Source organism: Hyperolius riggenbachi, chromosome 3 (genome assembly GCF_040937935.1).
Source record: "Hyperolius riggenbachi isolate aHypRig1 chromosome 3, aHypRig1.pri, whole genome shotgun sequence".
Taxonomy (NCBI): domain Eukaryota; kingdom Metazoa; phylum Chordata; class Amphibia; order Anura; family Hyperoliidae; genus Hyperolius; species Hyperolius riggenbachi.
The window spans coordinates 226,973,872-226,988,577 of record NC_090648.1 but is presented as its reverse complement, the minus strand read 5'-3'; the positions used below and the strand labels follow the sequence as shown (position 1 = coordinate 226,988,577).

At 42.3% G+C, this 14,706-nt stretch overlaps 1 protein-coding gene across 8 annotated transcripts in view; it reads right to left on the bottom strand.

The window, feature by feature from the left end:
- The window catches only part of TYMP (thymidine phosphorylase), a 98,828-nt gene extending 85,311 nt beyond the window's left edge, over positions 1–13,517 (bottom strand). For 5 of the 8 annotated variants that reach the window (XR_011030353.1, XM_068275888.1, XM_068275893.1 and 2 more), the window contains exons 1-5: positions 13,420–13,517; positions 11,429–11,609; positions 7,640–7,731; positions 3,146–3,176; positions 403–528 (exon numbers count right to left, since the gene is read on the bottom strand). Coding sequence is in view for 7 of the 8 variants with exons in the window: in XM_068275888.1 (XP_068131989.1) it covers positions 403–528; positions 3,146–3,176 (157 nt within the window). In the remaining variant the exon portion in view is untranslated. Of the gene's footprint in view, positions 1–402; positions 529–3,145; positions 3,177–6,104; positions 6,138–7,639; positions 7,732–11,174; positions 11,610–13,419 lie in introns of those variants that run through there. The other 3 variants (XM_068275889.1, XM_068275890.1, XM_068275891.1) reach the window with 3 other exon arrangements.
- Between the last annotated feature and the right edge of the window lie 1,189 nt (positions 13,518–14,706).

The following is a 14,706-nucleotide window of genomic DNA, read 5'->3' as shown; positions in this document are numbered from 1 at the left end:
AGTGCTTAGGAATGACTGTACTATATATGCACATACAAACTGAGTAATCAGGCTAAATTATTGTTCGCAATCTACAGGATTGAACTAACCGAAAGAATATCCTTTTAAAGATCCACTAATCTGACTACCAACCGTATTTGTGCTGGAGAATATCTGCCCACTATGTGCCCTTAATCGGCTGACCAACCCCACTGAGTCCTACATGGGGAAGATACTTTTTATATTAGCAGTTGTTATTTATTTTTTTTAGTGTGTACAGACTGATTGATGCTGACTATCTCCTGCATATAGTACAGTGGAGGTACAGTAATCATTTATTTAGATTTTCAGAATGCATACAAAACAGTAAATGGCAATAGGCAGAAAGCAACACTTCTCTAATTGTGAGGTTATTTTGATTACCTAGCTGACTGTCTTGAACTTGACCTGTCATTGTCTCTTTTACCATAAATCTGATTTCCAGTGCTGTCAATGGCATTCCATCACGCTTCTTAGTGATGATATCAGCAATACGTAACTGGCAAGCTCCTTGGAGAGATAGCAGAGAAATAACAACCAAAGAGATGCACAAAATTATGTCACACATACAAAATATAATAAATATTACTGACAATCAATAAATATTACTGACAATCAAAGCTGAAACCTAAACACCGTAAAAAAAAATGCCTGATAGCATTCCACTTTCTTTAATGTTAAAATTTAAAAATTCTCTATTTCTATCATAATTTATTTCGCATGCAACTGCTTCCCTCCGGTTTCAAACCTCCATGTTATAAAGTGAAGCTGAAGAGGTCAGGGGCATGGCAGCTCTGTAGAGGTTAATGGGCAGCTAGCCTAAGACATTAGCTTGCAATAAGCATCTCCTAATTGTATATTCCCGTCCCTAATATACTGCTTATCATTGGATCAAATTAAATATGGACAGAAGTTTGAATAATAACAGCTATAATTATAATTTACATTACTGAATTGAATTTAAGTTCTGCTGTGCTCAATACATTATTAACCAAAATCAAAACAACTATAGTGTACTGGTTAAGGGCTCTGCCTTTGACATGGGAGAGTCAAAGTACCAATAAACACATACATAAAAGATGTATCAATAAATATTGTGGTAGAATACACATCCAAGACCAAGACATTCCCTCGTATGTGTTGAATCCAAAAATACTACATGCGGCAGAAATACTGGGTACAATAATGAATGAAATGAAGTGTGTTGCCGAAATGGCAGTGAGTCCTTTCTTAGTATGTGGAGAAGAAAGAAATGGATGAATAACTGATGAGTAACAAGGTCCAATTACTTTGCTTGCTGGCAGGGGCGAGTTTAAGGTTAGTCTAATGGAGGTTAGAGTGATAAGCTTTTATTTTGAATGAGAGAGACAGAGCAAAGAGAGAGCACACACTGTAATTGCTAGTGCTATGAGGGCAATGTCCTGCAGGAAAGTAACCCTTACTGCCAGAAAGAAACCAATACATGCTTTTATTCTGCTCAGAGCTGACTTAGAAAAAAAAAGTTGGAGTCTTGGTTCTCATATTTGTGTTTATTCTAAACATATAATATATTGTTTTTGTCTTCTTCTCTTATTTTATCTTTCTCACAATACACACTAAGAACCCCAAAGCGAATAATGCTTACTAACCATACTTTTAGTGTTTTCAGGATCTTCCACATGGAGCCACATACTATACAGACATTAGATAAATCGTCCAGACCAGCTGTATATGTTCTGGAATTCAGCTGCCATTAGTATACTTTGAAAATGTATGGATTCTCCAGACCATTGAACACATAGCGGGAATAGAAGATCAGAAACTAACGTGCTTATTCACTTTGGTTCTGATCTCTAGAGATAAACAAAACTAAAAACAGTAGTTTCCCCTTGGTGATATGTGACATGATGAGATAAACGTGTATGTACAGTGCCAAACATATTATTAACTAGACTGCATTTCCTTTTTTCAGACTATAAGACACACCTGGGTTTAGAGGCCAGAAATCAGGGAAAAAAATAACTTAACCCGGTGCATCTATAGTGCAGGAGCGTCTTATGGACCCCCCCCCCCTCGAACTGTCTCTAAGCTGCTCTTTCTAAGCTACATAACCCCTAGGAGACCCTGATGAGTCAATTGTGATTAAACATGTAGGGTGGGTCTGGATGCGGAAACGAGAGCTGAATACACGTGGAGTGGGTAGTGGAGTGGTTTGAGCGGACTGGAGGTCCTAGTGCGCCGACCACAGAGGATTGCGCAACAAGCCAGCCAGTGCCCAACATACGAGGGAAGGGCCCGTTCTAAAATCTCTGTGAGATCTTTTAACCAGCGGAATTTATAAGTGTACATCTATTTTAAAGCTAATACAAAGTCATATGGTTTTACACTATTGGGAGTTTGTTTGCAATTACTTTTTCTCTGTCTTCTTTTTTGAATAACAAACTATAGGTAACATTAACCACTTTATGACCCAGCCTTTACCCCCCCCCCCTTAAGGACCAGCGCTGATTTTGCTGATCTGTGCTGGGTGGGCTCTACAGCCCCCAGCACAGATCAAACACCAGGCAGAGCGACCAGATCGCCCTCCTTTTTTTCCCACTAGGGGGATGATGTGCTGGGGGGGTCTGATCGCTCCTGCCTGCGTGTGGCTGGCGGGGGGGGGGGGGCTCCTCAAAGCCCCCTCCACCGCAGGATTCCCCCTCTCCCTCTCCTCCCTCCCTTCCCCGGAGATCGGAGGCTGCACAGGAACGGATCTGTCCTGTGCAGCCTCTAACAGGCTCCTGCCTGTCATGTGACAGCGATCCCCGGCCGCTGATTGGCCGGGGATCGCTGATCTGGTACAACGCTGCTACTGTCAGCAGCGTTGTACAAATGTAAACAAAGCGGATTATTTCCGCTTGTGTTTACATTTAGCCTGTGAGCCGCAATCGGCGGCCCGCAGGCTATTCACGGAGCCCCCCGCCGTGAATTGACAGGAAGCAGCCGCTTGCGCGAGCGGCTGTTTCCTGATTAATCAGCCTGCAGCCGGCGACGCAGATCTGCGTCGCTGGTCCTGCAGCTGCCACTTTGCCGACGCGCGTTATGAGTGCGCGGTTGGCAAGTGGTTAAAATAAATGTAAGCAGCTACCAATATGGCAACATAATATACCTTCACTTCCCATGACTGCTGCAGATGCCATCTGAAAAATAAGAAAAATACCTGTGATGTGAACAGTATCAGTATTAACTGCATACATGAAAAAGTGAACATTACAGAAAAAATCATAGCCCTGATGATCAGTCATGTTATTTGGTATTTGCTGAAATGTATTTAATAAAGACTGGTATTCTAGCATCTGGTGTCTACTGCTAGTTTGTTTTTAGTCTTGCAGCAGTTGTTATGCTCTCAAATTCATTTAGAAAAAGTTGTGTGTGAATGGTGGGTGGAAATAAGATCAATAAATTATATTTAGCAATATTGGGAATTGGGTTGCATTGCCCACTGTAAGACAAGACAAACATAGGAATTCCTGACCTGGAAACCGTGGGCAGCTGAGTATGGTTAGATCATGCCAATAACTATGCCTGATGAAACCTAGTAACCATACTCAACTGATAAGCTCCTTCAGATAACATGTTGGAAACAGTTTTCAGTCCTGTATCTAATGTTGCTGGATTGGAAAAGTTACAATATCATTTTGAGTATTGTCTGGGGCTAGCCATGGAGAGAATCTGAAGATATAACAACATTAGTTGTTTAGGTGATACCTTTAAAGACTAAGGCTTTGTTCACACTGTCAAATGCAGATGGCAGTGTGATTGGAACACAATACGTGTAATCACATGCCATCTGCTCTGGTGATCCCCTTCATTACAGAGAATGGGTCAGTGCTGCCTTTGCCAAATAATGTGTGCAGCAGTGCGATAGCTCATCCCACTGATACACAGCACATCGCACTGCTGCACAGCGCATGTACTCTGAACATCTGACAGTGCACTCTATTCACTTCTGATGTTCTTGCTGATCACACCCCATACAAGCAGAGCCGGATTATCCACCAGGCAACAGAGGCAGTTGCTTTGATCTAGTAAAAGGTCAAGGGCCCCGTGGCCCCAAAAAAGAGTTATTGCCCCTGTTCATGTAACTCTTTATGGTCCATTAAAAACAAAGTCTGTAGGAATGCTTTCTGTAACATAGATAAGACAGTGTTTATCTCCCTCTTGGATCCCCCCCCCCCCCCTTCTTCTTAGCTTGTAAAGCTGTCAGACACAGGCTGGGGGCTGAAAAGACTAATGTTATCTGTGTGATCTCTGTCCAGTTCAATACAGCATTCAAACAGCAAGAGCTGCTTGCTAGCCAGTAAGGATACAGGTACATTTGTAGTTAACTTTTCTTCCATAATAGCATCATCATTTAGACCAGCTGTGCCCAACCTACGGCCCGCGGGCCATTTGTGGCCCGCAAGGCCAGTTTCTGTGGCCCGCGTGGCGGTGTCCTGCGGAGGTGGAGGCTGGGGGAGACTGAGGAGGCTGCCCGCGGAGGGGTAGAGGATCGGGTGGTATTGCGTAGTAAAGCATCGGCGTAGTCCCGCGCATACACGCTGGTATTCAGCCCCGGGTAGCGCTGGGATAGTTAGAAAGCCTTGCTCATTGGTTAGTGCAGGAACCTTCCTCCAATAGGAATTAGGCTGATTCCTATTGGAGGAAGGTTCCTGCACTAACCAATGAGCGAGGCTTTCTAACTATCCCAGCGCTACCCGGGGCTGAATACCAGCACATTCTCAAGTATGCGCGGGACTACGCCGATACTTTACTACGCAATACCACCCGATCCTCTCCTCCTCGGGCAGCCTCCTCAGCCCCACACAGAGCGGGCAGCCCACTCAGCCCCACACAGACAGGGCAGTCTCCTCAGCCCCACACAGACAGGGCAGCCTCCTCAGCCCCACACAGACAGGGCAGCCCCCTCAGCCCCACACAGACAGGGCAGCCCCCTCAGCCCCACACAGACAGGGCAGCCCCCTCAGCCCCACACAGACAGGGCAGCCCCACACAGACAGGGCAGCCCCCTCAGCCCCACACAGACAGGGCAGCCCCCTCAGCCCCACACAGACAGGGCAGCCCACACAGACAGGGCAGCCCCCTCAGCCCCACACAGACAGGGCAGCCCCCTCAGCCCCACACAGACAGGGCAGCCCCCTCAGCCCCACACAGACAGGGCAGCCCACACAGACAGGGCAGCCTCCTCAGCCCCACACAGACAGGGCAGCCCACTCAGCCCCACACAGAGCTGTCAGCCCCACACAGAGCAGACAGCCCCCTCAGCCCCACACAGAGCGGGCAGCCCCACACAGAAACTGGCTCACGTTCTCGCATCACAGATGATCATCTTCATTCTGTATTAAGAATAAATGTTACAAATTTGGAGCCAAATATCCAGAAATTGGTTTCTGAAAAACAGCCGCAAACTTCTCATTAAGAAAATGTGCATCAAATGGTGAGTACAACAATTCTTATATTGTCGTTTTCTTTTCATTTCCAACACCATGTTAACTGTTACTAGAAAAACGTTTAAAGTTTTACATCGAAAATTTGTATGCATGTGTTCCGGCCCTCGAGATTTTTCTTGATTTAAAGTTCGGCCCTCGGGTAAAAAAAGGTTGGGCACCACTGATTTAGACAAACTGCTCTGCTTAAAAGCCTTTGGCCGGTAGCACACTTATCTGTCAGTTTTCTGTGTGCGCTTTTCTGTATGCATTTTTTACCATGTGTGTATGTACGTGGGAAAACGTAGGCATTTTTTTCACAAAAGCTACTTTAATTGATATAAAAAATCCACACTTTGTTTCACTGCTGTCAGGTTTTTATAGGAAAAACACCTAACAGTGTGCACTGGGCTGGCCCTCCATTGATTTACATTGGTTCTCTGTTTTCCTGGGCAGAAAACACAGACAAGTGTGCTCCCAGTCTAGAGTTCTGGTTGTGATGTTTACCATTGGTTCCTGTCATTGCTGAGCTAATTAGCCTCAGTTATATCACCCGAGTCATACCCGAGCGTGGCATTACCCAGCAGCAAGAAAAGATTCAATTCGCAGAGTGTGAGCAGAGAGGAGCAAAGTGTCTATTACCTCTCCAGGTTCCCGTGCTGCATCTTCAGTACAGATTCTCCTCAGTGCATGTCTGTTCTCCATGGCGATAGCTAGGGTTTCTTATCATGTGACCCACCTATGAGAGATTGGCTGGGAAAAGTTTGGTTCTGGTTACCTCCACTGGGGGATCCTCTGGCTATCCATACTGTGGGGGTATCTGGCTACCTATACTGTGGAAATAGAGGGGGACATCTGGCTACCTGTAAAGGGAGTGTTATCTGGCTACCTATACTGGGGGGTGACAACTGGCTATACTGGAGGGTCATCTGGCTGCGTCCACCTGAAAATGGCGCCTGTGAATAATGGCGCACAGTGTTGCCGCTAATCCGTTTGCCACTTATCGCTATTTAACGTTAAAGCCTTATTGTTATTTAGCATTAAAGCCTTATCGTTATTTAGCGTTAACACACAGAACCCTCTTTGTACCTATTCCTAACCCAAACCCCCCCCCCCCTGGTGGTGCCTAACCCTAACCACCCCCCTGGTGGTGCCTAACCCTAACCACCCCCCTGGTGGTGTATATTGTACTGTAACTATACCTAACCCTACTCTCACACAGAACCCTCTCTGTACCTATCTCTAACCCTAAGACCCCCTGGTGGTGCCTAACCCTAACCACCCCCCCTGGTGGTGCCTAACCCTAACCACCTCCTTGGTGGTGCTTAACCCTAAGACCCCCCTGGTGGTGCCTAACCCTAAGACCCCCCCCCCCCCCCAGTGGTGCCTAACCCTAACCGTGACAGTGTTACATTAAATCCATTCACCGTTTTGCAGTTAAATAACGTCTGCAGTTTGGCTTATGTAGGGCGCTATTGATAAATAACGTTAGTGTGTGCCACTATTGATAAATAACGTTAGTGTGTGCCGTTTTTCTTCTTTTTTCCCTGTGCGCCATTATTATGCAGTACTAACGATAAATAGCGATAAGCGTATCTTTTTAATGTGGCACCATTTTTATGCATAGGCGCTGTGCGCCATTATTCACTGATTCCATCTGGCTACCTATACTGGGGAGTCGCCTGGCTACCTATACTGGGAGAACATCTGGCTACCTTTACTGGAGGGTTGTCTCACTATCTATTCTGGGAGGACATCTGGCTAGTACCTATAGTAGGGAGACATCTGACTACCTATACTGCAGGGACATCAGGTCACCTATACTGGGGGGGGGGGGGGGGGGACATGCTTTCAACAGGGTGGCTGAGGAGGGGGCCCTAAATTTATTGCTCTGCTTGGGGCCCAGTGTGGTCTTAATCTGGCTCTTCATACACATTGCCGAAATGAGCACAGCAATGTGTATAGTGTGAATGAGGCCTTACTGTACAAGATTTCTTTGCAAGTTTTCAAAACTTTAAGTTTCTTCTTCAGGCATAATACAGAACTGGATCAGAACTTAATAGAAGAACAAAAGAACAGAACAATACTCTTAATATTATGGTGTGGATAGCATGAGGATGCCTGCCATGTGCTTGTCCCTTGTGATCCCTTGTGATGCGTGATCATTTCCACCTTACCTTATGTTTTTAGGAATCACCAGACACTGAAAGATCCAAAAACGTGATCTTCCTTGTGCTACCATGCACAGTGAAAGGCAAACTGTGAGTATCTGTATTTAAAAAAATCAAGAAAATCTTGTAATATCTCCGAGGGGGCCCTGACAAATAACAATAGGTCAGCAATAAAACTCTGATAGGAATGGTGTTGGTGTTTGAATTCGGTATAGGAAATTCAAACACCCAGTTTGGCAGTGGGAAGCGTCTGAGTCACATGAAGTGCAGCAGTGAACTTCTCCTGACCTTGTCCATTCACTCGAGTGCTGAACAGCGGCGGTCGGGAGTGTTCGGGCGTTCGAATTCACTATACTAAATTCAAACACCGACACCATGAATAACTGCAAAGTGAAGGGGTTATTATGAAAAAAACACGAACTAAATTAATAAATAAAAGCTTTTTTTCCATAGACCTGGATACAAATTAGCCAAAGAAAAATTGAGAAAATTTCAAACTCATAGAAGCACAATGTTGTTGAAGAAAAGACAAATAAATTAAAAATTGTTGTGAGAAAGAAGAAGCTCAGTTGCCATCACCAAAACATTTGCAAAGGAAACAGAAGACAACGTGTTAAAATGCAACACGACACATGTGCCATAGTGTGAATAGACCCTAAGGCTGGATTTACACTTAGATGGGTGGCGTTGAATTGCGTTGGGTTGTATGGCGTTGCATCCCATTGAAGAAAGCATGCTGCAATGCAACTCACCGCAACTCAAAGCAGCGCATCTAAGTGTAAATGCAGCCTAAGGGTCCCTTTGCACTATATCAGTTGCTATCAGTTGTAACTGAAAGGGCAACTGTTGTGCAGCCCAGTCCATGTTTCCCTATGGCCTCTTTCACACTATAAGCTGAAAAACTGAAGCTTTTTCACAATGCACTGCAATAAAATGCATAACAATGCATAGCAAGTGTAAAGGGGCCCTAAGATTAATGGGGTTCTCTCTTGATACAGCAGGTCACACTCCTCTGGCATAGTTCGAATAAACAATCGAAGAATCAAATGATACACAGCCTTAAAAAAAAATACAAAGTTAATGTTAATTGTTATTTTGTTTTCTTTTCCTGGACAACTCAAGAGAAAACTTGAACAAAACAAGCTTCTTGTACCATTGTTGAATGGAATGTCCTGGAAAGTAATAAGCACATACGACTCACACTTTCTATGCCTAGCACTGCCTGTACACATTTTATGAGTCTGTAAAAAGACCTGTGCTAACAAATATTCAATCTTAAAGGGAACCTTAACTGAGAACGATAGGGATTTTTCCTTTTAAAATAATACCAGTTGCCTGACTCTCCTGCTGATCCTGTGTCTCTAATACATTAAGCCACAGCCCCTGAACAAGCATGCAGATCAGGTGCTCTGACTGAAGTCAGACTGGATTAGCTGCATGCTTGTTTCAGGTGTGTGATTCAGCCATTAATGCAACCAAAGAGATCAGCAGGACTGCCAGGCAACTGGTATTGTTTAAAAGGAAACATCCATATCACTCTCAGTTTAGGTTCCCTTTAAAGGACACGTCCGAGGAAAAAAAAAAGATCTACTTACCTGGGGCTTCTTCCAGCCCCTGGCAGCCGACCTGTCCCTCGCCGCAGCTCTGGTGTCCCAGGGTCCCCTCCATTGCAAATGCTGACCTCACCACACCACTTGCGCTCCCATGGCCTGGAGCGTCCTGCTCAGGCGCAGTAGTTCTGAGCCTGCGCAGAATGCTCCAGACCACAGGAGTGCGATCACGAGTGGCGCAGTCGTGCGCTTGCGAAGGCGCAGAAAATGCCGACCTGGCGGGGACCCAGGTACACTGGAGCTGCAGCGAGGGACAGATAGGCTGCCAGGGGCTGGAAGAAGCCCCATGTAAGTCGATCTTTCTTTTCTCCTTGGATGTGTCCTTTAAGACTGCTACTTCACACATAAAAACACTACACCTGATCTTGCTCTGGAGTTCTTAATGCAGAGGATCAGCTCAACAGCCAAGCAAATAGACTTTCATGAACAAAGACAGATATGGCATCCTCTATATTTGTCCAGGTACAGATTTAAATTAAGCACTAATTTCAGGAGGTACTGTATGAAACGGGCTTCAGCAAATATTTCCAGTGTGTACTAACTGATACACTCAAGCATAGACACGATACTCCATTTTGGCAGGCCAATTGTGGCAAGACAGATTATTATTATTGATTTATAAAGCGCCAACATATTACATGGTTGTGTCCAAAGTAAGAAGCAAACATGAGGTACATAATGATACAGACAATGGTACAATATAAAGAATTGGTAATTATAGTAACAATTGTAACATGAATAAAACGTATGAAAAATTTCAAGATACAAAATGAAGAAAAATTCCAAGACACAAAAGGCTGTGAGAGAAAGAGAGATCTGATTAAATTACGGTATATTTTTCAAAAGAGAGAAACTACAAGAATGAGTCCTCTTGGCCAGTCATTAGGTTACTATTGTATTTCTAAGGCAACATCGCCTAATGGTGAAAGGAGAAAAAAAAAACAGTTTGACAGCCAAAACAGGTAAATAGCCACTCTTCATCTAACATTGCTTTCTATATGCATAGCCTAGTGCCTAGGCCACAGATGCTAGGCCAGGTGTAAGTGCATACCAGGCTCCTGCAAGTATGTCTATGGGCAGCTATAGGGCTTGTTCACTCTAGAACTGCAAACAATCACCCATGTTTCATCTCAGTGTGTTAACAGGCACTGATAAGCTTTGTGTTTTATTTTAAAAGACACTGGTAAGAAGCAGGTCAAAGCACAGAAGTGCAGCAATGGAATACAGCACAACGCAATGGTATTAATCAGAATCATTACAGAGTTGGGTTTACTTTTCTACAACATAACATTATGTGGATTGTGTGAACAAGCTCTAAGACTTTTATATTATTATTGTTAGTAACTGTTTTTATCGCCATGTTTTTTATTATAAAAAAAAAAAAGGCAGAAAGGGCCTGGGCTAAAAAGCATTAGACTAATAAATCAAGGAGACAATTTAGAAAATGATGAGCATCAACATAACAAAACAATGTAAACTGCTTTTATGCAGAGCATTTCAAGAAGAGTCAAGAGAGAAAAACAGATGGAAGAAAGGATAGAAATGTATAGTATTAAGTGAACTCATGTTAAAAAGTAATCATTCAAGCAGAACTACAGTATATGCAAAGCTATACTTTGTGAAGAAAAATAAACAATGTGATGGTTAATGTTCATTCAACCCAAGATGACAGTTTAATAAATGAGTGAAGGTGATCTGATGCTTGTTTGACAATAATCCACGGCATATTGAGTTGTCTGCAAACAGCAATCGTTTTCATAGCAGTGTTTAGCTCATCTGAACAGTGGCTGTGGACATCAACTGTTTTTAGCCATCCAAAGTATAATTTCAATGGGTAAGTCAACATTTGGGTCTATTTTTGTGAAAGTTTTAATTTATGCAGGTCATAGATGGTGTATTCAAAACAAAATAAGGAAGCCTCAGCTGGATACCTTTTTATGGACTAGAAGATGTTTCTTTGCTCCTGCAATCTAATTTCTTCAGTTCTGATAGATAGGGATTCCTAGGCATCTTAAAAGCACAGTAAATCCACCTATTTCAGCTGGCAGCCTAGATAATTTGCATATTTATGCAGATATTAGTTGTTTATGTCTCTGGCTAATGGTGTGTACTCAAAATTTTTTAAGCCAAATTGTCAAAATAAAACAGCTTTGAACATTGATGACCAATGATGTTGACACCCCACCTGTTGATGGATTCTTTTTCTAGTTTTAACACAGATATCTTCTTTCATTCCTCTTGTGAACTAGTTTCCTTCTCTGTCCAAAATGTGAATAGACAATTGGGATCCTAAAACACGCTCAGCAGTGCCAGGAAACACTCCACCCTGCATGAATGACAAACTCACTGCTGAAGAAAATGGGGATCTGGAAACAAAAATTTGGAGCAATTAGGCTTAGTGCACACTAGGTCCACCAGAGATGGAGCAATAGTGTATCTGAATAGTATGGATATGATGTACCATTCTGGAGGTCCAGTGCAGTGTCTGCTGATGAATATGAATGCACCTGCCTTCCCAAAAAATTGTACAGGTTGGGTTTGTACATTGTGGAAAGGAAGGACAAACCCAGACATGGTGAGGACAGACATACGTGAGGAGTTTCATGACAAAGCATGGGGCTATTCTGCATGTTTGCTGCCCCACTGCCATCCACGCCTGTAAACAGTTTGGGAGTGAACGTAGTGTGAATAGCGCCTAACATCCACCAAAGAGTGGACTGTTACCATGGTTGCATGAAAAACAACTCTTTCTATGTCTAGAAAATCATCACTGCTTGCAGAGTGAACTGGAAAGGCCATTCATAACTTTAAATAACAATAAGATTTGTGTGTCCATCATGGTTGCAGTATCATTTTGTTGATGAAAATTGAGTTACATTAGACACAAATGTATATCCAAGCACATGGGGCATTGATGTTTTCTATTTTATTACTTCTATTATTATGAACTATTTTGATTATATCCTGATTTTCAATATCTATCTGAACCTGATATGAGCTTCTGTAGTTTTTAGAGATTGTATAAACAGGAAAATAAATCATCAGGGAGGGGATTGTGGAGACTCAGAACTTTTGAGTGACAAAAAAAGCATTTATACCAGTTTGATTTCCTTTTTAATGTGTCATTATACTTGCTAAATCTTATGTGGAGGCCAAGTTAAACAGAGGTATATAAATTGTGTAACAGTATGTTAGTTAAGGTAACTTAACATACATGTGTCAGAACTTTGTGCAGATTCAATAGCTTTGATGAAATCTGCCAGTGATCTATTGACTTCTATGTATCTGATTGATAAACGTCCAATTAATTTTTAACACTCTATTGGTCGAGATGGCAATTGGACACATAACAGTGATTTTTATTGACTAATCAGGGGAATGATCAGAGGGGGATTGCCTGCTGCATAGCGTTGTACAGCATAGAGTGGTAATACAATAATGTGAGCAGTGCAATGGTTGATTCATATTTCTGCTGAGATCTGATAGAGATTGAGTGGTACAAAGTGGAACTTAGATAACTACCTACCACTCAATCAATCTCTCCTCGGCCAGTGATCGGTCAAATTTGGCTATTATTGACTCATGCTTTAGGTTCTCTCGTTATACACCAGATTTTCCAGAGCAGATTTCTATTAGTGGGAAGGACAAATGAAAACTTTGTTGATCGTTTAGTTTGAGTATTTGATTTGTTCAGCTGGAACCCTTACTAATTCTCTCTACCTTACCATAAATAGGGTTTTGGCAAAAACTAAAACATTATAAAGGTAGCATAACATTTTATGAATAACTGTATATGGGAATGTAACGTTAACGAAATGTACTTTCTCTATACCCATATGTATTTATCCTTAATCTTGGCAACCAGTGTATATTTGACACATATTTTGTATTGTTTGAATGTTATCCTTACTCTGAACGGCTACCTAATAAAAAAGTTTTGAAACTAAAACTGCAAAAAGCCATACTGCATTTTGATCAACATTTTCAAAAATATATAGTAACAGAAACAGTTCAATTGAAACAACTCAAAATACTCACACTGTAATGACTGATACACGGTAGTTTTGTACTTAAGTTAAAACCCTACAACTATCAGACTTGTTATTTTATCACACAACACACTGAACTTTTTCTACTGTTGACATACAGAGAGATCTTGCTACAGATCCCACTTACCTCTGTGCTTGATGCCAACTGAACACTGGCCGTCTCTGTCTCCTCACTGCTCAGTACAGCAGGATGTCTCCCTCTAGGCGTCACTCTGATACACACACTTCTGCCTACAAATGACTAATATGTCTGCTCACTGTATATTCCTCTTTCATCATTTTTTTCATATTCTGTCAAAGTAAAATATGCAGAGCTATACAGGGGGAGGCAGCATGTTGTATGGATGACACCACCTTCTACAATCCATCCAATGAACAACGGAATCACAAACAAGGGCAGAGTTGGATTACAGCAAACCTGAAGCAAAAATAAACTTATGAGATAAATGAATTGTATGTGTAGTACAGCTAAGAAATAGAACAATAGTAGCCAGTAGAGAAAGAGTAAAATAAAAAACTTTGGTTGTTATTTATGCAAAGGAGCTTCTCTGAACTATATGGCCCACTGGGTTGTATACAGTCCTGTTTTCCAAAGCACTTAAACAGTAAGAGACAGCTTGAGATAAGACTTTACTATTGGAAAGTTCAAAGGGTCATTATTTCTGCTTTGTTTTATAGCTTAAAAGACAGAGCGTGGTTTTAAATCTGCGTGGATTTAAATCTGTGACAGTCTGATGCAATGTTATAAAACAAAAAACTATATAACTGAAAATAATATAAATATGAGACTCTTTTCTTTGCTACTAATGTTCTATTCATTATTCGTACTACACATACAATTCATTATATATTGAGGTTTTTTTTGCTTCAGGACCAAACTGGGCCTACGTAAAGGTTTGGGTCTAGGCAAAGGTCTGGGCCTCCATCCAATGACCACCAATTAGTGTTCATGATGTGATGTATATTTTTTATCAATCTTCAGTCCTATTTGTAGTACACAATTCTTATCACTATCACATATTCATATGGGGCTAACTTATTTCCTGGTGTGGTTTACAGAGTACCGCATATCAAACAAATTCACATCACTCCTGTGCTGCAATATAATCGTGCTAGCCGCTTAGCAACCCTGCAGATCCATTCCAGATGCAGCCTGTAAATGGGGTCAGAAAGCAAAGCAGTTGAATAAGGCACCATTTAACAAGGTGCTGACCACCCATTATGAACGATATTGCTGGTATTTTAGTTGAGGAAAATGTTGAAGGTAAGGTTAGGGTTATCCACATGGGCAATTCGGATAACCCAGACTAGGATAGCAAGTGACAGATCAGCACATTAGGGTGGAACATGTAAAGGCTGCAGAATAGGGATAGATATAGGTGAATGGTTAGGTTTGAGGTTAGGCACTTCTGGG